The sequence below is a fragment of the Acomys russatus genome, chromosome 21, assembly GCF_903995435.1.
Source record: "Acomys russatus chromosome 21, mAcoRus1.1, whole genome shotgun sequence".
Lineage (NCBI taxonomy): Eukaryota > Metazoa > Chordata > Mammalia > Rodentia > Muridae > Acomys > Acomys russatus.
In genome coordinates, this window is record NC_067157.1 from 7,410,815 (window position 1) to 7,436,116 (window position 25,302).

Here is a 25,302-nt window from a genome sequence, read left to right on the forward strand (position 1 = left end):
TAAGGATATGCAAAAAGGCTATAAGGGAATGGGAGTGGTACAGGCTTTTCATCTCTATGAACTTGCATGGCCTACAAAGGAGGCTCTAGGGCAGTCAGGGGACACAGTGAGACCTTGTCTCAATCAATCAATGGAAGCCAGGTGGGTGGCACATGCCTTTTATCCCAGTTACTCAGGGGGCTGAATGAGAGGATCACTTGTGCCTAGGAGCTCAAGGCTAGCAGATATATATAAAGAAATAAAGCAGCTTCCTTCCATACTTGGTCTCCAGTCATCAAGAGCAACCATCATTCCAAGATTCTCGTGCGTTGGATCAGGCAGGGTACTGGCACCACCCAAACACTCACACCCCGATTCCCTATGTCTGTGGCAACAAGTGGCAAGGGCTTTGCAGATGGGAAAAGATTACAGGCGCCCAAAGCAGATGACCTTGGGTCCACAAAGAACCTCAGGATCCTTAAGAATTAGGCAGGGCTCAGGCCACTTGAGACCACTGACTTTCAAGATTGTAAAACGGTCCATGTGTGTTACATTAAGCCATGCTATTTGTGGTGGTTTGTCCCAACCAGAAGCTAATGTGTGCATACATAAGCCAATGCACATAAATATTTTACAGCATTCTTTCCAGGAGCTGGAGGCAATAGAGAGGTGTGGGGGGTGGGGTGTGTGTGTGTGTGTGTGTGTGTGTGTGTGTGTGTGTGTGTGTTGGTGGAGGTCTCCTAACCTATGCTAGCCAACGGTATAAACATGGCTTACTTTTTGCCATAGCTTTCTTGATCCCAGCTAAAACCAGCTTGCTAAATAGTGTAACGGCAAATGCTTACTGGGCTTGGGAGAAAATGCCAATGGGCTGCAGGCTTTCAAAGCAGTCCACTACACTCAGTGTTCTACTAACCAATGCTCCTCGGAGACTAGCTCAGGAGAGTGCCTCCCACACTGGGCCCCTGGGCGTGGGAGTAGCTGCAGGAGGAGGAAACACCAGCAGGACAGACTGTTCTCTGCTGTCCAGCCTCAAGCACAGGGCTCCTCTGTTCCCTATATGATCAGTTTCTATTGTTACAGGCAAGTTAACACATGCCTAGGAAAAGCATGAGGAAACTTTTTTCTCTTATTTTTCTCTTCTGTTAGGGTTAGAAAATCTTCAACTCTTCTCTTTTATTTCCTTTGCTTTCTTTCCTCCTCCTCCTCCTCCTCCTCCTTTCTTTTTTTTTTTTTTTTTAAGAAGACAAGGTCTCACATTATAGCCCAGGCTGGTTTTGAACTCATGGCAATTCCCCTACCTGGCATTGAGGTGGGAGTGAGCCACCACTACCGCTCAACAGACTTGTAGTAATGGCTGAATAGCGAACAATGTTTTGGGCTCCACATCATCTACAGAGTTTTTGGGTTGGGTTGGGTTGGGTTTTGCAGGGAGGTAGGGGTGGGTGCCGGAGAGATGGCTCATCTGTTAGGAGCACTGGCTGCTCTTCCAGAGGACCCAGGTTCTATTCCCAACAGGGCAGCAGCTCACAACTGTCTGTAGCTCCAATTCCAGGGGATTTGATGCCCTCTTCTGGCCTGCATAGGCATCAGGCACACAAGGCATACATGCAGGCAAATACTCATACCCATAAAAATAAAAGAAACTTAAAAATTCATCGCGAATGTAAAACCTGGGGCTAGGGAGATGGCTCAGTAAAACCTGGGGCTAGGGAGATGATGGCTCAGTAGATACAAGTAGGCAGGATCCCAGGAACCTGAGTTCAGAACCAAGAGCCATGGAAAAAGCTGAGTATGCTAACAAGCGACTACAGCCCCAGCTCTAGGCAGAAGGGAAGTAAACAGAGGCAGAGAAGGCCGACCCCTGGAGCGCTCTGGCCAGCCAGGCTAGCTCAAGGTTCAGTGAGAGACCCTCCCTCAAAAAATGAGGTGGAGAGGAAGACCCTCAATTTTGTTCTCTGCCACTTTGCGCACACACACACAGCTGCATTTGCACCTGCACACATATGAGCACACAAACATACTACACACATGCAAATGCCAGGAATATTTGCAAAATGCCATCCTGCCTGAAAGCACAGTCATAGTACGAAAATAATGCTGTTATGACTGACTGCTTACTATTGTGTCATTGTGGATGTGTGGTTTCTCCATGCTTATGGTGCACACAGGGCTGACAGGACTCCGTTAGGAATACTTAATATCAGATGCTTGTGTGTGGTGGACGTGGTCTATGGATGCATGCACCACGTGTGCACACATGGAGGCCAGAGGTTGACATTAAGTATTTTCCTCTGTTGCTCAACCTTATTTTGAAACAGGGTCTGTCAATGAACCTGGGGTTAGGCTGGCTGACTAGACTGGCCAGCGAGCCCTGGGAGCTGAGCTTGCTGACATGTGCCACCATGCCTGCCTCTTAGGTGGCTGCTGCTGCTGCCTTGCTGCAAGCACTTCTGCCAATAAGCCACCTCCTCAGCCCCAGACACTATTTCTAACCAGGAAAGTTCAAGTGACAAGGAGCAGATTTTCTTCACATTCCAGAACAAGTCACTCCTGAAGTGAAACAAGCCAGATGACGAGATGACAACAACAGGGGAGTGATGAGAAAGGCGCCTTGGAAAGGGACCCTGGAGAATCTGCAAACATCAAACACAGACTGGAGTTTCAAAAGCTTACTACTTATCAAAATACTATGGGCTCAGTGACTGCATTTCCAAGACTTGAAACAGCCACTCTCACAGTTAGTACTCAAAGCACAGCTGGCTGACCCACCGAAGCGTTATTTATAAGATCAAACAAACATTGGCCCAGCTGTGCAAAGGAACATCAGTGCAGCTATTTAGAAAACAAGGAGTGAAGGACACTTTAATATACTAATATGAAATTTAAGAAAGGTGTTTAAAAACAAAAGGGAAGGTGAGGAACAATTCACTAGTCATCTGTCTTTTCTTGTTTGAAGAGAACGCCTTCGGAATTTTCAGGAACTAGTAAGGCCGGTTTGTCTAACAAGCAGAATCTTAGTGACTTAGGGGTGGAGTCAAAGGTGGTTACTTGAAATAATCTCAACTTTTGGATTTTGAGCCTTACAAATACACTTATCTACAAACCTAGGGCAGTTGGCTTAGTTGTTCTGTCTTATACACCAAGCAGCAGCTGTAGCCCCTCTCTTGGGCTGCTGCTAGCCAGACTCATTAAGCGCTCCTCAGAGCTTTGCAGAATTCAGATGTCCTTGTCCAGCTGAGCAAGTCTCTTCCAATGGCACACTTTTCAAGGTCTGTTTTCAGTCCTTGCAGTTCCCCGGTAAACAAAGGCAGTGATCCTTCACGTTCGCATTAATGCCGTGGAGTGACAAGACACCTGACATCACTGTGCCCAGAGTCACCTGTCAGCTTACACAGGCCCAGAGCTCTTCATTGTGGGAAACAGCTCCCAAGGCCAGCAGCCTGAGCAGGAAGCAGACAGTCCTCACTGGGCCTCCTCCAGACTCACTTCAAAGGCATTTTTCTTTCTCTAGTGTCCCTTCTGAGCTATTCTACTGGTTATTTGCCAATTTAATTGGTATAGATGTACAAATCACCTCTCATCTCTGTTGGGTAAATAGCAATTTCCAAGTAGAGACAAAGTCATAATGTTTTGGATACACGACAGTGTGACGAGCATATGGGCTGTGTGACAGGCGTTCGGACAAAACCCGTCATGCATGCACCCCTGGAGGACAGACCCATCTGTGATTATGGCTCCAACCTCATCAAACCCTCACGTAGTGATGGTCTCTTTCTTTGTAGCAATAAAGGAAGCATTCCTACGGGACGCGGGGGAGCCCTATAAATATAAAACGTGAGCCTGTGTCTACTCAGCATCCACCAAGACTCTGAAGCCCATGAAAGGATTCACAAACTTGAAACCCAAAGGAGTTCCTTCTAATCCAGGCTATCAGGGACCAGATCTAAGGATCTGGGGGAGGGGAGGGGTTCTGGAGGAGTGGAGTGAGGGAAAGCAGTAGTCAGGACGTACTGTATGAGAGAATAAAAAAACAGCCACTGAAGGTGGTAATCTGGGGAGCCTTTCACCCTCCAGGAGCCCCCAAAAGCTTTGTAGTACCCTAAAGAGAGAACTAAAATTCCCAGGAACATTCATTTTCATAAAGTCCCCACAGGCCAGGCAGCAAGCGGCTGTCTGTGCCGAGGCCCCTCAGCCCTCGCCCATGCCTGCACTCTTCCGAGCCCAATCTCTGCTTAGTACATACTAGCCTTGGAATGAAGGCTGAAGAACTCCTCCTCACCCGCGTATTAGGAGGGTTAGATCTATGACGGTTCTCCCTGTTATCTGGGAAGTGGCTCACCACCAGGGCAGCCTCGACACAGATGGAGGCAGTTCCCCGGGTTTACTGAAAAACTGCAAGCACCTCTTCCCTTTTCACTGAGGGCGCCATCTTTAAAGACCATTACCTAATCCTAGTCACCCAGCTCAGATGCCAGCTCTGCCACTCGCTAAGCACATACCTTTAGGAATATCATCCAGTGCCCCTCCCTGCCGTCCCCTAATCTATAAACCAAGCAGGCGGACCTAACATGGTCAGTTAGCGTGCACACTAAGCAGTTTCTCCATGGATGCACAGTGCCCTCCGCACACCCTAGCCCCTCCTCCTGCAGAGGCCCCAGGGCTGAGGCATGGCGTCCACAACACACAGTTACCCAGGAAAGGGTTTCTGAGTGGACCTACCTTTCCCGCGTCCACTAGTTCTGCAACTTCATCTAGACATGGACCGCTGGCCATGAAGAAGGCCCAGCGGTAATGGACTCCTTGCCAGAGATGCTAAGAGGAAGAAAACAGTCACGGTGAGTGTACAGCAAAGAAGATCGACTAACCGCTGCTAGCTAAAGACACTTCCTGCATGAACCAAGACAAACGAGTCATTTCCCATTTCAGTTGACACGTGACAGCGTGCCCAGGACCTTACGTGGAGACTGACGGCATGCCAATTCTCCACAGCCTTGAAGGGATAAGCAAATGAACAAGACTCATCCACGTAGGGTCAGCAAAGGAAAGCTTTCCTTAAATGACAGTCTCAGCAGTCCCATGTGCTGAGCTGCTTACCTATGGGAGTGAGGGCCTAGACCCCCAGGCATCCACGCTAACGTTAGCAGGAAGCCCAGAGGCACCAAGAGAAAAAGACCTGCTACATTTAAAACTGTTTTAGGGACAAGGGGTCACCAAAACACACTCTTAAACAAGACTTGAACCTAATGTTTCTGCTTCTGACTCGGACCGGAATAAAGACGTTTCAAAGAAAGAGTATGAAGTTGCTTTTGTCTGGTGGCTGGGTCTACCCTTGTAGTTACTGTGAATGCCAAGCCACCCAAGCGTTGTGGAAGAGAACTTCCCAAGACAAAGAGGAACAAAACTCTCACACCTAGAGGATTCACCCCGCATCTGTCTCTACCAACAACAGTTCTTCTTTGTTGCTTTTAAGACAGGCTCTTTCGTGTGGCCCAGGCTGCACCCAAATAGCGGTGCCTTTACGCTGGAGGTCAGTGGGTTACTATCAAGCCAGGGGTGAGGCCAGCTCTGAGACATCTCGCTGTGACCTGATTGCTCAGAGGTGGACAAGGACACTCAATGGGACGCTGCTGCCTCTCCTACACACAGCTGCAAAATGAGGGCAGGGGGCCCACGGAGCTCAGTCTTAACAAGCCCTCAGTGCAGGCTCTGCAGTGCTACCTGCAGGGCCAGGGAGTCTATCTGATCACAGGTGTTCTAGAGCAAACCCTCCAAAACTGTGAGTCATGACACATATAACTGCACACGTGGGTCATGAGAGATCTAACAGTACAGGGCCGTCTCAGTTTATGAGGCTAGACTCTGATGCACTGAGATATCCCCAGCATAGGGCCTACCCAGGGAATGACAAATACTGAAGACCTGTGGAGCTGGTTCTCCTACAGTCTGCTGTGGCTTCCGGGACCACACTGGAAACACTCTGGTAACTGTTGAGGGTACTAAAAGGGAAACTAAAATGCTCACAACTGCCGCATCTGAAGTCCTTCACAACCACTTGATTTGCAGCAGCAGATTTTCATGTTCTGCTAAGAGGTCTGTGTGGGTCTTCCTAGGCTGCTATAGGCTAGAGAGGAACAGTGGGTCGGGGGCAGGACAGTGAGGATTCGCCCATGCCCTGTCAGGACAGTGAAAAGGGCCTGACAAGCCATCACCTTTCCAGTGAGGAGAGGAGAGGGGAGAGCAGAGGCGCTGCACTCTCACAGCACAGCTTTGGAGGTTGACTTACAACCTTACGGCTGTACAGTTTCACACACAGCTTACGCTTGCCTTTTACAGTCTGGGATATGCAGGTTTTGGGACAAAGAACAGTTAGCACTCCTTTCTCTGCCGACAGCTAGCTTATGCTTTCCTCACGCTGCTTCAGGACACTGTCTGCATGAAGTGGAGCAGCGACAGTGGGAAGCCAGAGATCACCTCCTGCCCCTCTACACCCTGCACACGGCAGGGCAACGCACTGTGTTTCAGCACAGCTCCATACCTTTAACAAGGGGGGGCCCTTGGAATTTAAGAAACCAAAGTCTTAATTTCCAAAATGGTGCCTGTTAGGATTCTGCTTCAGTCTGCCTACCTGTGATGTCATTGCGTACCTGTGATGTCATTGCCTACCTGCCACGGAGGCATGGCCTTGCCCAGGGTCATATAAAAGGACAGGCCCACCTCACCCCTCCCTCTTACTCTCTCCTCCTCTTCTTCATCATCTTCTTCTTCTTTTCTCTCTCTCTCTCTCTCTCTCTCTCTCTCTCTCTCTCTCTCTCTCTCTCTCTCTCGTACCCCTCCCCCCTTTTCTTCTCTCCCCATGCTCATTTAATAAACTATAACATAATATCTGGCATCTGGTATCTTCTTATCTTATCATTTTCATATTTATTAAACATGAAAGCGCCCGAGTTAATTTCTAGCATAAAGAAGCACTTCAAGGGGCTGGAGATGGCTCAGCGGTTCAGAGCACTTGCTGTCCTTGTAAAGGACCTGTGCTTGGGTCCCAGCACCCACATGGCAGCTCACGAGTGTCTTCCCCTCCAGTTCCAAGGGATCCAGCACTCTCTGGCCTCTAATGGCACTGGGTACACACACATAGTATAGACACACACACACACGCACACACACACATGCAGGAAATGCACACATATGCACAAAATGAAGATAATACGCTTTTCAGAGCAGCGGTTAAGGCTGAGCACAGTGGCACAGGGCTGTAACTCAAGCACTTGGGAGGCAGGAGGCGGGAGGCAGAAGCAGGAGGACCACAGTGTCAGGGAAGCCTGGCCTCCACAGTGAAACCCCATCTGAAAAGAAAACTCAACAAAAAACATCTCACAGGGCAGGATGTGACTCAGTGGCAATTCTTGCTCAACATGCGCGAGGCCAAGGGTAACCCCGAGCACCTCATTAAAACAAAAGCAAACAATGGCAGGAAGGGGTTAGGAAGGTGAAGGAAAGCTGCAGACACTTACAGGGTGACCGCTGGCTCAGTCCACCAAGCAAGCTTTTACCATGAGGGCCTTTCTAATAATACCTCTCCTTTGGATCTGAAGTATTTAGTCTAATTAAGAACACAACATTTTGGAGGCAGCGGCATACCCTTTTAAGGCAGATCTTTGTGAGTTTGAAGCCAGCCTGGTCTACAGAGTGAGTTCCAGGACAGCCATGGCTACACAGTGAATCCCTGTCTTGAAAAACCAAAAACCAACCCAGCAAACAAACACATTTATCTTATTTTCTTCTTCATGTATCCCATCTCACCTCTAATTCAATACCCTACAATTACCCTAATTAATAACCTGAAATTGTATCTGCCTCTGTCCCTGCTGTGGTGACAAGAGGTGATACATTAAATAGGGAGCAGACACGTAAGCCCTACTCTCAGTCCTGTAATTGACGATATGTGCACTAATTCTCAAGGCCTGCACTCAGCTTGGGCACTAGAGCATCGCACAGTCTTAGAAATTGTGGCCTGTCAGTGCAGTCAACTTGACTAAAGTCCCCTAAACTCTCATCACGTCAGCAGTAGCTGGCCTTTACAGGGTCCCAGAGATAAGCAGGGTGGGGCCAGGACAGGGTGATCCAATCCCGGCAAAGGCAAGAGGCCAGCAGCCTTCTGAGCTGCTAAAATACAAGCACAGTTTCCTTAAGGTGTTTGAACCCCGCAGACCTCTAAAGGTGAAGGCCTCAGTCTGGGGACCACTGGTGTATCCTGATGCTGCCATGAGCACAGCAGGAAACTGCCTGAGTGACTAGTCTCCGCCTTTACATACAAAAGACTGTGTGTGTTTTAAGACTGGTGAGGAAGCAAACCATCCGGCCCAGGCAGTGGAAGATGTATCCGATGGAATCAAGAGGAGCAATGACAGCTGATCACAAGGCTGGCATTAACAAGAGCCTTTACGTCCCAGGCCTGGGCCACACTCCTCATGTGGACTGTCTTATTTCGTGTTTACAGCAGTGCTGTCAAGGGCACAGATTAGCAACCTCATCTTATGGGCAAAGACACTGAGCTCAGTAGAAACAGTAGGTGATGTGCACAGGGTCACACAGCTACCCAACAGAGGTCAGAATGTGAGCCCAGAGCCCATGCTGGCAGCCACTATGGTAGGCCAGCTCCAAGAGAAGAGAAAGTGGCCAGGCAGCAAACCAGTTCCCAGTAGGCACCTGCTCACTCCCACCAATCAACATGTGCCTTCCTACCTTCAATGCTTTGGTACCCACGGTGACTCCTGTCTGCAACATGCCATCAGCAATGCCCAGTCGGTCCATGTTCAGGAGGAAAGGTGTCACCAGAGTCACATAGGTGGCTCCTGACCACTTCTTGAGAAAGTTCAGAGCCCAGGTTTCAGTAGAGCCACCAACATTATCAAGGATAAAGTCAAACCTGGAGGGAAAGAATCAAATAAACATGCTGCCAGGCTGTACCCAGGTGCAGACCCTCTTTACCACACTGCCAGTTGGCTATAGGGTGTAGTCAGTGACAGCTCACAAACCATGTGGCACTGCATCCTCACGCAGTGGACGGGCTGCTTGGATGGAGGGTAGAAGGCATATCTCCTCACTTCATTTATAACCTTTTTTCCAATTGTAAAATACAACTAATTTCTTATTATAAAAAAATCTATTGGATTCTAATACTTTAAACCTTAAGAAAGACTTAAGCAAGTGGTTCTGAGTCTGGGTGATTTGGGTTAATATGCAGAGAACAGATTCTCACACCAAAGTGTCCAGGGTTAAACATAAGTCCTGGAGAACAGGGGCTGTCTAGGTTGAGGAACCCTGACATCAGCTTTGAAGACTGTAAAACGTTCAATGGCATCAATGTACTTTTCAGTATACATGACTACTTGAAAGAGAAGTATACAAGGTGTTTGCCTATAAAATTGACTTACTTTTATCCCCTCTACAGTCAGAAATGCATTCTCTTTACCTTCTGGAATGTTCTTTTTGTGTGTTTTATGTATAGCATCAGGATAATGCATGAAAAAAAAAAAAACCAAAACCGCCTCTCAGCCTCCAGTGTTACTCTGACATGCCTCATCATGACGAATTGTCAGAATAGACTCCATAGAACTGACAAATAACCAAATCAACTGAATCTTTCAATCTAACCTAATACTAATATAATCACTATAGTACACTCAAAAGAGATAGAAATCCATGGAAACTTTTAAGTAATTTCAAAACCAAAGTTCTATTTAGAAATATGCACATGTGTAAATTAGATAAACCAACTAACTGGTGAATTGCCCCTGCCTGGGCCCGACGGTTTTTCCCCTTGCAAATTCATCTGAAGGAAGCCAAGCATCAATGCTTCTAAAAGAGCTGTGGCCAGCTTCAAGGATACCAAGTCTTTCATGGGACTAAACTAAAGGAAGAAAAAAATGAAAGGCTACGGAAGGCAGGCAAGTGACCTCACCAGAGGAAAAGTTTCAATGGTATTCTTAATGCATTAGGAACAAATAAGAGGCTCTTTAATCTGGAGCAAATTTAAAACTGTATTACAGAACGGGAACCACGTGAGAAGAAGGCTCGGGACTAGCTGTAGGCTGAGTTATACCAGCAATGACGAGTGGCCTGACCTTGGATAACAAAACATCCACAGAGCCCTGCCTCTGCTTTCTCAACCATAATATGATCGGATCAGAATGAGGTTCAAACTCCTTCTTGCTGTAAAATTTCTGAGATTCAAACACCAAGAAAGCTGCTACTTGGATGACGTCACAAATTTACTATAGACAGATCAGAGGTCAACCGTTGGGCAGGGGTTAGGATTATAATGATCACCCTCACCTAAACCGTGTGGTGGTTTGACTGAGGAGCCCCTACAAGCTCACACATTAGAATGTTTGGTTCCAGTTGGTGGAACTGTTTGGGAAGGATTAGGAGGTGTGGCCTTGTTGGAGGTCTGTCACTGAGTGTGAGCTTTGTGGTTTCAAAAGCCCCTGTCACGCCCAGTTAGGGGACATGCCCCCGCCCCCACTATGGTTGTTGTCTCAGTATGTAAGCTCTGCTCCAGTGCCATGCCTGCCTGTTGCCATGCTTCCCACCATGATGGCTCTGGACTCACTCTCTGAAGCTGTAGGCAGCCATGTAATTAAATGATTTCATTTATAAGTTGCTTCGGTCATGGTGTCTCTTCACAGCAACAGAAAGGTAAGTAAGACAATGTTGAAGGAAAAGGAAGAGAGAAGAGGAAAGAGGAAGCGAGAGAGGGAGGAAGAGAGAGGAGGAGAGGGGAGGAGGAAGGGTAAAGGCCCACATGTGTAAGCCAGTGAAACCCCTACTGGAAAAGTACAACCAAGAAGGCAAAAGCACTTGCCAGAGAAGCTGAGGGGACTGTCGCACGGATCTGAGTGGCAGACTAGGTGTCCTTCGGCCTTATGCCTGTTAGGCTCTCCTCCGGAAATGAATTACAAGCACGTATACAATTAGAGGTCAATAGAGGGGAACAGGTTGGCCTTTGCCTTTGTGTGATGCTGTTCCTCTCAACAGCACAAATAGGCGGCCAATTCCAGCCCCCACTCTGCAGAAGGCAGATCTTGGAGACCTGTCACGTCTCCACCTCCCCGCACCCTACAGAAGCACACACCCTGACACTCCAGATGCTCAGCTCTGATTTCCAATCACATCAGATCTGTTCTTCACGCAGGAGCTTCATATGTACTTTTACCTCACATGAGAACAACCACTTTTCTAGATTCCCTCAATAATTAAAGCAGGAGCTTGACAGATAGCCTGGTAGTTAAGAGTGCTTCCGGCACGATCATGAGGACTGGAGCTTGGATCCCAGCACCATGTAGCAAGACCAGCATCCGACGCATGCTAAAACCCCAGGAAGCAGGAAGAACACTAGTGCTTGCTGGCTTACAGCCTAGCCAAGAAAACATGGATCCCAGGTTCAGGGAGAGATTCTGCCTCAAAGGAACAGGTGGAGAGCGAGAGTGGAATATGCAATACCTTCTTTTGTCCTTCACTTACATGGGCCCATGAACCCATGTGTCACAAACACACACACACAGAGAGTAATTAACCAAATATTATAGCTCCAGGTGGAGACACACAGCCAAGAACAAGACCAGCTGAGCTGAAGCCTTGAGCAAGTAATGTTTCTTCAAGGCAGATTCTTCCACTGCCCCACCTGTGAGCAGCTCCTCCCTAGTCAATTGTTCTCCCTCTCTCTGTTTCCGTGTTACACAGAGCACTATGCTGAACAGACACAAGCTACTATCATCAGGGAGCAGAGATGCTCAATTGAAAAAAATGCCACAATAAGATCAGCCGTAGGCAAGCCTGTGGGGCATTTTCTTAATTAGTGATTGATGGGGAGGGCCCAGCTCACAGTTGGGTGCTTCCCACCCCCCCACACACTAGCCCCCCGGCTGGTGGTCCTGGGTTCTATAAGTAAGCAGGCTGAGCAAGCCATGAGGGGCAAGCCAGTAAGCAACACCCTCCATGGCCTCTGCATCAGCTCCAGGTTCCTGGCTTTTTGAGTTCCTGTTCTGACTTCCCTCAGTGATGGACAGTGATGCAGAAACATTAACCCAAATAAACCTTTTCCTCCTCAAGTCTCTCTGCTCATGGTGTTTCCTCACAGCGATGGAACCCCAAGACAAAGTGGTACCAGGATCATGGCGTGGATCAGGCGGTGATAGACCTGACCATGTTGTTTAGGGGGTGGGGGCTGGGGTTGTGAAAGAACTTTGGAACTTTAGGTGAGAAAAGCCATTGGGTGTTCAAAGCTTGGGTGAGCTGTTCTTTAGGAGCTTGGAGGAAAAGAATGTTGAGAGCAGTGCAGACCCTGGGGGCCTGGCTTGTGATGTTCTGCAGGAAGTCTGAAAGCCCCTGAAAGACTCTCAAGACTATTTGCTTTTTTGAATTGAGAGTCCGAGGTTCTAGTTAGCTGAAGCTGAAGAACAGGCTGTGGTTAACCAGAGACCAGAGGCACTGAAGTGAAACTTTGCTTTGCTGGGACAATTGATGATAGTTTCATGAACTTTAGATTTTCAAAGAGACTGGTTATTTTTAAAGAGACAACTTTTAAAGTGTTTGAATTTGTAAGGTTGTGAGACTTTAATAGTTTGTGAAATGTTTTACATTGTGGTATCTTTATTAATGTGATCTTGGGAACAAACAAGAAAGGAAAGGTTGTAGCTTAACAGTGATGTGTTATGTCAGGCTGACAAGGGGTCAGTTGTGTTGATTAGTTTTATGTCAAGCTGGAATAATCCGAGAAGAGGGAAGCTCAGCTGAGAAAATCCCTACCTGAGCTTGGGCTATACGCAGGCCTGTAGGGCGTTTTCTTAATTAGTGGTGATGTGGGAGGGCCAGCACATTGTGGATGGGCTACCTCTAGGCTGGTGGTTCTGGCTTCTATAAGAAAGCAGGCTGAGAAAGCCATGAGGAGGAAGCCAGTAAGCAACACTCCTCGTGGCTCCTGCCTCCAGGTTCCTGACCTGTTGTTTGAGTTCCTGTCCTGACTTCCTCCAGTGAAGAACAGTGACATGGAAGTGTAAGGCAAACCCTTTCCTCCCCAAGTTGCTTTGGTCATGGTGTTTTCCTCACTGCAACAGTGACCTGACTAGAAGGAGCACTAGCCACCGAAACCTCTCAAACAGAGTGCAAGCTCTATGAAGGAGGAAGTATATCTATTTCACCAGTGTGAGGTGTCCAGAACGGTGCCTAGTAATAGCTGAAGCTCCACAAGAGGCAGAATGCACAAGGCTCTGGTGGCTGCTGCTCCTGGGAGCACCGCAGAGGGGAGCACTATAGAGGGGAGTACCGTTAAGGGGATGGAGTATCACAAGGGGGAGCGTCTCAGGGAGGAGTACTGCAGAGGGGGGAGCACTGCAGAGGGGAGCACTGCGGAGGGGAGGGAGTACCGCAGAGGGGGGAGTACCATGTTTTGCTTTCAACCTTCAAAACTACACTTCTAGTCAGTATGGCCAAAAAATAATTGGCTTCAGAAAACGGATATCAAAATAGAAAGACAAATCTTTGAAATTGTAGCCAAATACTTGTGAGCTGTTGCTTGAATTCAGTTTATCAGCCAGAACACAGTCAAGAGCAACAGGGCTTGCGGGACTTTCCCAGTCTGTCCTACCTGGCACCTTAGGCCAAGCCACAGGCTGGCTTTCAGGCGTTCTGCACACACCACACTGCTCCTTGCCAGCTTTGTTCTTAAACTGCTTTTTTCTTATTGAGCCAAACACTGCACATGTGTTCAGTAGTGACCGGAGGTTTCCTGTGATGATGCTACAGAAGGAACACACTCCCCAGTGCTGCCTCCAGATGTCTTATAAACAAGCTGCTTTAAAATCACCAAGCCATATATACAAAATAACTTCCAAACTATGTGGAAATGAACCCAAATGGCACATATGTTTTTAGACTCTTCTAGAAGATTCCAACATGACTCGAGGCTACCAAAACCCCTCAGAGCCACCCACTCACCCGCACTGTGCCCTCCTTCCCAAGGGGAGCACCCCACCACTACTCACAGTTTTAAAGTTTTCAACTGCTCTTCCACACTTCCCAACGTGTAATCAATGACTTCATCAGCTCCAAGCTTCCTTACAAGCTCACTGGCATCTTGAGAGCAAACTGCTGTCACATGGGCACCCCACGCCTTCATCACCTGCCATGGGGACGGGGAGAGGAGGAGAAAGTGGGAAAAAATGCATTTTTTAAAAGAAAAGGTTGGCCCCAGGTGCACACATTTCAGAGTAATCTCCAGAGAACCTTTGAGTCTTAATCTTAAGAAGTGCAGGAAGGACGGTAAAAATCATAAAACTTGTTGTCCAAGAAAACTCCACTAGGCAAGACAACCTTGAAGTTTATTCAGTGCCCCACCAGGATTAGAAAAAAATGGAAGTTACAAGCTTCACATTTAATGGCAAAGGGCAAGTGGCAGAGGAAGAAGAGAAACCATATCACACATCCTCTGCAGGTGACTATCCTTCTGACAAGCACCCACAACACAAAACTGCAACACCTCTTCATTTGCATCCCCAGGGTGTGTTGAGTCAGTCAGCGCAGCAGGTTACCTGGGCTGGGGCGATGGCCACATCGCACAGTGCCTGCTCCAAGGACCTGAGCTCAGATCCCCAGCGCCCATGCAAACGCCCACGCCCACTGTCCCAGTGCTGGGGAGGCAGAGACAGGGAGCTTTGCAGCCAGCTAGCCTAGCAAAATTAGTGAGCTCCAGGTTCAAGTGATAGACCCTGTCTCAAAACACAAGATGGACTCTGTGAGTTTGAGGCCAGCCTGGTCTACAGAGAGAGTTCAAAGACAACCAGGGCTACACGGAGAAACCATGTCTTGAGAAAAACAAAGAAAAAAAAACCCCAAGATATAGAGTGATGAAAGAAACACAGTGCAGTGACAATCTCTGGCCTCCACATGCATGCACATACACACATGCACATCTGGAAACATACACACAGTAATCAGCTATTAGATGCAAGGTAATTAAGAAAATAGGACATTTTCGCTACAGAACATCAATTGGGTCCTCTCCCTTGGTGTAAGAAGGCCTAAGTAGTCTCTTGGTTTTAAAACACAGGAAACATATTTTGAAGTAGACTTAAATTAAGGAGTAAATAATTCTAATGTTATTCTGCTTTAAGTATCTTTAATCACCCTCTAAACCTGACATATTCTTTTCTATAATATCATCTTCTTAGAGTTAAAAGGGAGCCACCATTTCCAACCTATTATCAGGCAAAATAATTAAAATTTATAGAGAAATTTTGGTATTAATAGTTACAGGTCAAGCTGGGTGTGGTGGCACATGTCTTTAATCCCAGCACTCAGGAGGCAGAGGCAGGCAGATCGCTGTGAGTTTGAGATCAGCCTGGTCTACATAGTGAGTCCAGGACAGCCAAGGCTTCACAGAGAAACCCTATCTCAAAAAACAAACAAACAATAGTTACAGGTCAAACCAAGTATAGTGACACACACATGCAATCCCAACACTTTGGGACATGGAGCCAAAAGATGAGAAACTCGAGGTCGTTCTCAGCTATGTAGAGTGTTCAAGGTCAGCCTACAATGCATGAGACCCTCTCTCAAAACAAATGAGTATACAAAGCCAACAAAAACGTTTCCCAGGGATTCACGGAACCGGAAAGCCTGTGGAAACTGAACCGCTGAGGAATGGTCTTTTGTGTTTGTGGTCTGTAGACGGGGCCTCTTCAGAAAAGGAGTCTGTTGCTTTTAACAGCAAGTCCTGAGTCAAAGTCGAGTATGGGAAGAGTGGAATCCAGATGAAAAGCTCATCTTGGCCAACTTTTCCCCCAAGTACATGCAGGACATTATGAAGGAAAAGAAAAAAGATGGCCCTATTACATGCTTTTCTTTAAAGACTGATATTTGCTCTATGCATATGAGTATTTGCCGTGTGTGTGTGTGTGTGTGTGTGTGTGTGTGTGTGTGTGTGTGTGTGTACACACCACATTCATGCCTGGTGTCCACAGAGGCCAAAAAGGGGCACTGGATCCAAGACTAGAGTCACGGACAGTTGTGAGCTGCCAGGAGGGTGCAGGGGACCCGTCTCTGAAGAGCAGCCAGTGCTCCAGAATGCTGAGCCAGCCCTCCAGGCTTTGCTTTCTCTAAACCCCATCAAGGCCTCAGGAAGGTCTATCATGTGATGAAACAGTTCAGCATCCCTCCTAATGTGCAGCCTTTCCTCGCCCACTCAGCACGATCTAGTTATCTTTGCGACTGACTGGAAAGTTTAGTGAAGAAGTCTTCATGAAAAAAGAAGTGAGGAAAGTCCTTAGAAGGCATTTACAACTTAGATAAGGACACAGAACAGTGGTGGTAGCCACGCAAAGGTTTCTCCATGTGCCCTGTGCAGCACACACCCTCTCCCAACAGCTTCTTGTTTAAGTCACTTTTATCTTGATTTTTTACAGTAATCAATTCCTGGCATTAAAAATTAAATAAAATTGCCAGGCAGTGGTGGTGCACACCTTTAATCCCAGTACTTGGGAGGCAGAGGTAAGCAGATCTCTGTGGGTTCGAGGCTAGCCTGGTCTACAAAGTGAGTCCAGGACAGTCAAGGCAACACAGAGAAGCCTTGTCTCGAAAAACCAAAATAAATTAAATAAATAAATTTTTAAAAATTGTCATCCAAATATGCATTTCTGAGGCATACTTAATTTGGTTGTGCTCAGTTTTTAAATGTGGCATTAAAATACAACACAAACCAAAACCAAACAAAACACTGCTTCTAAATCACAGGCTACTGTTCTATTCCTTTGTTCTCTTAGGCCTGCTGAGAATACTGTGCAAATAATATATAAATCTTAAAAATAAATAAAAAGAAAAAGCCACAACAACTATACCTTAATCCAACATATCACGTGTACATTTTTTAGTTACATTTCACACCAGAGAACTTTAAAAGATTTTTTAAAAATTCATGTTCAACCGTGTGTGTCTACGTGAGTTTGCGCCGTGTGTGCAGGTGCCCGAGGAGACCAACTACTTGCATCCTCATAACTACAATTAACTGAGCGACTATCACTCAGAACTAAACCGGAAGCACTAGGGGCACGGCGCAGCGGTACAGAGAGTCACGGACTGAGTGAAGCCGTGACTTTTAATGGGTGCAGCAGTGGCAGCAGGTGTCCACCAGTGTTGGTTCTCTAAGCCCTTGCTAGCATATGTTACTTGTTTCTAATTTATTTAATTACAGCCACCTTAGTAGGCATGACATTGGGTCTTGGGGGGCTCCCTTTAGCTGTCATACAGGGAAATAAACCACAAGAAGACATAAGAATAAAAACCCAAGGCAGGCTGACTTAAGTCAACCTGGATCAGACTTCAGGGAGTCTAACACCAGGCAGTTTATTCCCGGTGCAGTAAGCCCTGTATAATTTGGGGGGAAAGTTTCCTGGTGCACAAGGAAGCCTAATTACATCAGAACTCAACTCAGGGCAGTGTCATTTCTTTGCAGAAGATGGGGGCTAGAGAGACCTAGGGTACCTGTGCAAGCTTAAGAGCCTAAGGGTCTGGCCTGGTGTTGGTCATACAGATAGTGTAGAGGTCATTTGGGCTACTAGTCCCTCCAATGCTGGCTGCAGGAGCTAAGGGGAGCCTTTGGCTACACAGATAATGTAAGGGTCATTTAGATTACTAGCCACCCCCCATCCTGGCTATAGGAACTTGATATGGCCTGGCCCAAAGGATAACACACATCACCAGGCTTTCTGGGTGAAGAACAGGCTTTTCATCTTTCCCATTGGAAAGACACCGGAGGACCTTCACACGAGGCTCAACAGCTTCTCGTTGTGGTTTTGAGTTACAATTCCTGAGAAGAACCCTCTGCATCGTCCATGACCTTACCGGCCATTTCTATATGCTCTTTCAAAAACAGTCTATTTTGAGTTTTTCCCATGTTTTTTTCTTGGTGTATATTAACTGTACAAAATGATGTGCTTCATTGTGTTTTGTTTCCTTAACACAGATCTCATTATGTAGCCTTGACTGGCCTCCGACAAAAAAGATCCTCCCTCCTGCCTTAGTCTTCCAAGCGCTGGGAATACAAACACTTACCACATTTGACATCTTTTCTGTTTTAAAAATGGTATTGTCTTTTTGTTGTTCAGGTTTGATTTCTTTATGTAGTATGGAGACCAAACCCCTAACAGAATAATAACTTAACTTATAAATACCCCTGCCCCCACGGTGTGATAGTTATTATTGATTGCTAGCCTGACAGGATGTAAAATCACCTGGTGACAAGCCTTGGAGCCTGCCTGTGAGGAATCATCTGCATCAGATCAACCAAGGTGGGAAAACCCACCTTAAATGTGGGTGGAACCATTTCCTGGGCTGTGGTCCCAAATTGCATAAAAAAAGAGAAAGCTGGCTGAGCCCGGCATCTGTGGTGTAACACCTGACAGTGACACTCTGCGTCTTGGCTGAGCCTGGCATCTGTGGTGTAACATCTGACTGTGGCACTCTGCGTCCTGGCTGAGCCTGCATCTGTGGTGTAACACCTGACTGTGGCACTCTGCGTCCTGGCTGAGCCTGCATCTGTGGTGTAACACCTGACCGTGGCACTCCGCATCCTGGCAGAGCCCGGCATCCATAAGTGTAACATCTGACCGTGGCACTCTGCATCCTGGCTGAGCCTACATCTGTGGTGTAACACCTGACCATGGCATTCTGCATCCTGGCTGAGCCTACATCTGTGGTGTAACACCTGACCATGGCATTCTGCATCCTGGCTGAGCCCGGCATCCATAGTGTAACACCTGACCGTGGCACTCTGCGTCCTGGCTGAGCCTGGCATCCGTGGTGTAACACCTGACAGTGGCACTCTGCGTCCTGGCTGAGCCTGGCATCCATGGTGTAACATCTGACCGTGGCACTCTGCGTCCTGGCTGAGCCTGGCATCTGTGGTGTAACATCTGACCGTGGCACTCTGCGTCCTGGCTGAGCCTAGCATCCATGGTGTAACATCTGACCGTGGCACTCTGCGTCCTGGCTGAGCCTGGCATCCATGGTGTAACATCTGACCGTGGCACTCTGCGTCCTGGCTGAGCCTGGCATCCATGGTGTAACATCTGACCGTGGCACTCTGCGTCCTGGCTGAGCCTGGCATCTGTGGTGTAACACCTGACAGTGGCACTCTGCGTCCTGGCTGAGCCTGGCATCCATGGTGTAACATCTGACCGTGGCACTCTGCGTCCTGGCTGAGCCTGGCATCTGTGGTGTAACACCTGACAGTGGCACTCTGCGTCCTGGCTGAGCCTGGCATCCATGGTGTAACATCTGACCATGGCACTCTGCGTCCTGGCTGAGCCTGGCATCCATGGTGTAACATCTGACCGTGGCACTCTGCGTCCTGGCTGAGCCTGGCATCCATGGTGTAACATCTGACCGTGGCACTCTGCGTCCTGGCTGAGCCTAGCATCCGTGGTGTAACATCTGACCTTGGCACTCTGCATCCTGGCTGAGCCTGCATCCGTGGTGTAACACCTGACCGTGGCACTCTGTGTCCTGGCTGAGCCCGGCATCTGTGGTGTAACACCTGACCATGGCACTCTGTGCCCTGGCTGAGCCCGGCATCTGTGGTATAATACCCAGCTGCCCCACACATTCTGCCACCATGACGGACTGTGAGCCATAACCTTCTTTTCTTCTTAAGGTGCTTTCTTCACATTATTTGTCACAGCCACAAGGAAAGTAACTAAGACATATGGGTTGCTTTTCTTTTTTTAATTCATTGATAGTCCCCTTTGATGTATCAGGACTTTTAACTTGATCAAGTTCACCTTACTTGCTTTTAAGGTCTATTGTTTATGTTTCCAGTGTCACATCTAAGATTCTGTGGCTAAATCTAAGCTGATGGATATTTATAACTGTTTTCTTCTGCAAGTTGTATGGTTGGTGCTCTTATGTTTAAGTCTGATTCCACTTGAATTATTCTTGTGTATCATGTGGGTCCAGCTCGCTTCTTCTGTATGTGGACATCAAGTTGTCTCATCATAGGTTGAGGACACTTTCTCCCACTTAGTGAGTTGGCCATCCTTTGCTAAGAACCAAATGATGGCGCTGGAGCCGTGGCCTGTCTGCTAAGAGCCCTGGCTGCTCTCTCACGGGATCCTCACCAGTCATCAGCTCGTAACACTCCAACTTCAGGGGATCCAACTCCCTCTTCTTGCCCCTCTCTGGGCACCTGCGCACATGCGGCATAGTCTCACACAGACACACAGACACACATTAAAAAACAAAGCTGACCACACGTGTATAGATTTGTCTCTGGGTACTTAATTCTCTTCCTCCATTTTCTCTCTCTCTCTCTCTCTCTCTCTCTCCTTCCCTCCCTCTACACAAACACACACACACACACACACACACATACGGGGGGGGGGGAGGAGACTGAGGAAGGAGGGAAGGAGGGAGGCATACAGGAAGAGAGGCAGGAAAGGGTGGGGGAAGGGAAGGAGGGGGAAATCGACCTTATGGCACTATACCACTACTTAGCTGAGCTTAGTGTTAACTTTGAGATTTGGATATTTAGAACTAATTCTATTCTCTTTCAAAAAGGTGGCTACTTGGGTTTCCATGCAATTGCATATGCATTTCAGAATACACTTGCCATGTATGGGGAGAAAGGCAGTTGACATTTTTATTAGCTTTACATTGACGATGTGGATCACTTCGAAAGTGCCCTGCCTTTTTGATGGCATTCTGGCTACCGCGTTCCCCTATGTCATCTAGGATCAGCTTATTAATTTCTACAAAAAGCCGGTAACACTTTTGACTAGAGGATAGCAGCAGCTTTCGGCATATGCTGCTTACTGCAAAACGGCAGGCATCTACAAACCACAACCACGGTCCTCCTCCCAAAGGGTTTTGCCCCCCACACTCAACTTTCTTTTATTTTTCTTAACTGTTCTAATTTCTTAAACTTTTCCACGTTACACTACTGGAAAGGCCAGTGCTTCCTTTTATTATTAGAACATGGTTGTTCGGGTCACTGAAATTAAAAGGCACTAATAGATGCCCTATTTTACTGTTACTGTGTTAAAACACTGACCAAAATCAGTTTGGGGAGTAAAGTACTGCAGCTTACAGAGGATAGCCCGTCACTGAGGAACTCAAGGCAGGAAGGAACTGGAGCAGAGGCCTTGGCGGAACACTGCTTATTGGGTGGCTTCCATGGCTTGTTCAGCCCGGCTTTTTATATGACTCAGGACCACCTGGGGGCACCATGCACAGTGGGCTTGGCACTCCCACACTGAACATAAGTCAGGAAAACGCCCCCCGAACATGCTCACAAGCCAATTGGATGGCGGCAGCTACTTAACTAATGTTCCCTCTTCCCAGATAACTGTACAAAACTAGCCAGTCACTAGACTCAGCTTTTAAGGAAAAATAATTTCTAATATATGAATTTATAAATTCATATAACCAAAAATCATCCTAGTAACAAGATTAAAAATTCCTTTTACCTGTATCGCAAAAGTACCAACTCCACCTGAGGCACCCAAGATTAGAGCACTGCAATAGAAGAGAAAGTACAGCCAGTGAGACTTTAAAGATGTGACTGCCTCGGTGACAAACAATCCCCAAAGCAAATAAGTTCTTCTTCCCAAGACTGAATGACACAGACTTCACCAAGAGGCACAAATACTTAAAATGAAACATTTTCCAAACTTAGCTGAGAACACAAAATCCTAGCATACTAACAATTTACTTCGCAGGTGGTTTGGAGGTGCTTTGTAACCTCTGCTCTACAATTATTCTAGGCTAATGTTACAACTCTTCTCTGTAAGAAGGGAACTTTCTAATTCTCAGAAAAGTTGCATTCCTGAGCGCATTCCTACCAAGGTGGAAGTAACCCTGTGTTCAGGCACGTCCTGAGCTCGTCAACTGTCATAAACAGACTCACCCTCTGTATGACTTCCTGTGGAAGCAGGTGACTGTCCTGTTAGCACAGGCATCCTGAGCCCCAGGCTCTTACCTCATCTACTCGGTGAGTGGCCTTCCTGCCACATGTGACTTGGGGGCCGGGGGCCAGGGGGTGGGGGACAACTTAGACTGGAGCCCATGGACAGAGGGGTGGAGGTGAGAACAGAGGGAGACGCCCTGATGGTCTATCTAAATTGTCACTTTCCTAAACAGCAATGCACGACTAGGTGTGTACAGGCAAGAGAAGGAGACCAACGCCCCATCCATTTCCCAAAGAAGCCTGGGATCTGAGAGCAACTCAGTAGTCAAAATCCACTGCATCACACAGGCAGGATGGCTCAGTGGGTACAAGTGCTTGATGCGAAATGTCCACCTGAGATCATCAGAGCCCACAGTGGAAGGGCAGAACAGCCTCCAGAAAGTTGTCATCTTATTCTATATATGTACGTGTACACATGCATGTGTACACATATGTATACATGCACACGCATGCACACACACACACACAAACACACAGCGCTTGGACTGCATGGTATCAAATGCCTACAGCACTGCATTGAACTGCCGTTTGATGCTCTCGTCCCATTAGAGGTGGATGGACACTGCATAAGGTTGTCTGGTATCTGATGCTATATTAACTATGATGGGAGACTGTTGCATGAATAACAGTCTCCTGAAACTAAGTGATGGGAGTGCCTGCTGCTTGTCAGCCACTATCATTACATAACTACTAGTTACGGGCCCTTTGTCTTCACTACTAGACAATATAGAATTTGGCCACCTACTGCAAGCAGTGCACCGAACCTTAGAACGTGTGCGCTGCCTATAATCTTAGCCCCAGTTCATTTGTCCTGCGCCTCACTCAAACCGCAGAGGCGGATTATTACCATCTGTTATATGTTATGACTGTAATTTCCAAGCCAGCTGTTCCCTTTGAAATATAGTTAAATATAATTAAAAGAAGGCTCCCTGCAAATCATGTTCCTTCTAGAAGTAGTTTTCATCTCACAAAGCTATCAACAGTGAGGAACAGCAGCAACGCTGAAGGCGCCCGACTCCTGCAAACTCAAGCCCAGGGTAGAGCTTCAGTACTTCCTAAGTGGGGAGCGACCATTGGAAGTGCCTCCCTGCTGAGGTAGGGGCACAGCCCTGGAATCTCAGCATTCAGAAGGCTGAGGCAGGAGGACTGCAAGCTCAAGGCCAGCCTGGGTGACCCAGTGAGACTCTGACTCACACCAAACCATGCAAACAAAGAAAAGCCGTCATATAGATTATCCAACAATTAATTTACCCACAAAATATTTAACCCTGACTTTTTGCTCATTATCTAAATTAGTCAAATTCCCCTTTAAGTAGCATCAAGCTTTTCTTTTCATGTATATTAAGACAGAGAAAAGAATAGGCATTTGATCAAATTTGGAGTTGTCCGAGGCCTGGTAATTTCTGAGTCATGAGGCTACTTATTTAAGAAAATGCCTTTCTGGAGGCTTAAGACTGTTTCCCTATGGAAGCTGCAGATCAGTGGCCATGACTCTTAGAACTACTCTGGCATTAGCAGTATTCTGTGCCTGGTGGGTTTGTCTGCGTTTTTGTTTGTTTGTTTGGTTTTTTTTTTTTTTTTTTTTTTTTGGTTCTTTTGTGTAAGGGATGGGGGACAAACACATTCCAGCCATGGAGATAAAGGAGGGACACTTTGCAGAAGGCAGGCTTACTTCCGTCTTGTGTTCAATGTGGAAGGCGCTAAAGGACAGAAACCTCCTCTCCCATCCCGCGCTGGCCAAACCATTCTGGGTGCCTAGTCAGTGTGACTGCATTAAACTCATCTCCACAGCACCCTACCTACAAGCAGGGTAGTAAATGCTAACACTTGACCAGAGAGGACCAGCTGGCTCCTGGACAGGCTGCATTAAAATTTCCTCTGGTAAAGGGAAGCTTGAAATACAGTTCTTGTTTCTCTCTGAGAAGACAGGACTAAAAGGAGAGCAAATATAATGGTTGCCTGGGGTCCCACTGCCAGACATGTCTCTGACCTCCTTCCTGTCAGCTTGTCTCTTCCCCATAACCTTAATCGGAAGCAGCCTCACTTCCTAAATAAAAGCAAAATTATATCACAAAGGAGGGCTTGGCCACACCGTCAGTTCCCAATGCTGCCACCTGAGGGCGCCCTCAAAGTACAAAAAAGCCAAGGAGCAGGCTCAAGAAGTGCTGGAGAAAATGAAGACACACAATTTTCTGGCCGCACAAACCTTAGTTTTGTGCAGGGTCAAGCAGGGCCTAGTCTCTTTTCAAACAAAGTAGATCTCTAAAAGGACAGCGAGCAAAATAAATTCTAAAGCCATCAAGAAGCTGATGTTCCTGTGGCTAACCTAACCCTGAATTCTATAAAGAACCTCGACCCTAGGGAAGAATACGGCCAGCCCGCCCTCCCTCCCAAGCCACCTTCCCCTAAGTGCTCTTCCGGGAGGGTTTTCATACCTAGCTCGTTGTAATGGCCACGCCCACATGTAAATCCAACTGAAGCCGGCAGCGAAGAAAGTGTGCTGTTTGCTGTTTTATGTGAGTGGTTCACCACCTTCCTAAGGCTGGAACCTTTAATACAATCCCTCGTGTTGTGGGAACTCCCGATCATAAAATTATTTTCACTGCTGTCTCCTAACTGTAATTTTGCTCCTGTTATGAATCGTAATTAAATTTTTTTTGGAGCTAGAAGCTGGCCGAAGGGGTTACAACTAGTTTATATAGAGAACCACTGGTTCATACAGAAAAAGCACAACAAATTTGCAAAAACACTGCAATTCAAAATTGTCCAGGTTTTTAATACATGGCCCCTCACTTCCTAGTCGACAGCTTACGCTGAAGTTTCGGAGGACTGAACTAGCAGCAAATCTAGGGAACACTGGAAAATATGAATAATTATTATAATGCTATGCATTCTTCTTTGTTGTTGAGACAGGGTATTAGGTAGTCCTGGCTGGCCTCAAACTTGCAATGGACCTGAGGGTGGTCTTGAACTCCTGATCCTATCTCAGCCTTACAGGCAGGCGTCACCATACTTGCTTTCTTAAACTCTGAATCCTAACTTGTTCTGACATTTTTGCCTAATGTCTGAAGTCTCTCTAACTAAGCATGAAGATGCTCATGCGCAAGTGGCTTCTCTGGAGAGGTGGCTCAGGAGTTAAACATGCTTGCTGCTCCTCCAGAGTTCAGCTCCCATCACCCATGTCAGGCGGCTTTCAACTTCCATAACTCTAGTTCCAGATCAGACTTCTGGCTTCAACAGGTACTCTCACACATGTGGCATACACTCACACAGACACATATACACATAAGGAAAAATAAAATACA

General features: G+C 47.2%; 1 protein-coding gene across 1 annotated transcript in view; it reads right to left on the reverse strand.

The window, feature by feature from the left end:
* Nucleotides 1-25,302, reverse strand: part of Rtn4ip1 (reticulon 4 interacting protein 1) — a 47,218-nt gene that overhangs the window by 7,093 nt on the left and 14,823 nt on the right. The window contains exons 5-8 of the mRNA XM_051164293.1: nt 21,498-21,546; nt 14,025-14,161; nt 8,725-8,908; nt 4,702-4,794 (exon numbers count right to left, since the gene is read on the reverse strand). Coding sequence (XP_051020250.1) covers nt 4,702-4,794; nt 8,725-8,908; nt 14,025-14,161; nt 21,498-21,546 — 463 coding nt within the window. The remainder of the gene's footprint in view (nt 1-4,701; nt 4,795-8,724; nt 8,909-14,024; nt 14,162-21,497; nt 21,547-25,302) is intronic.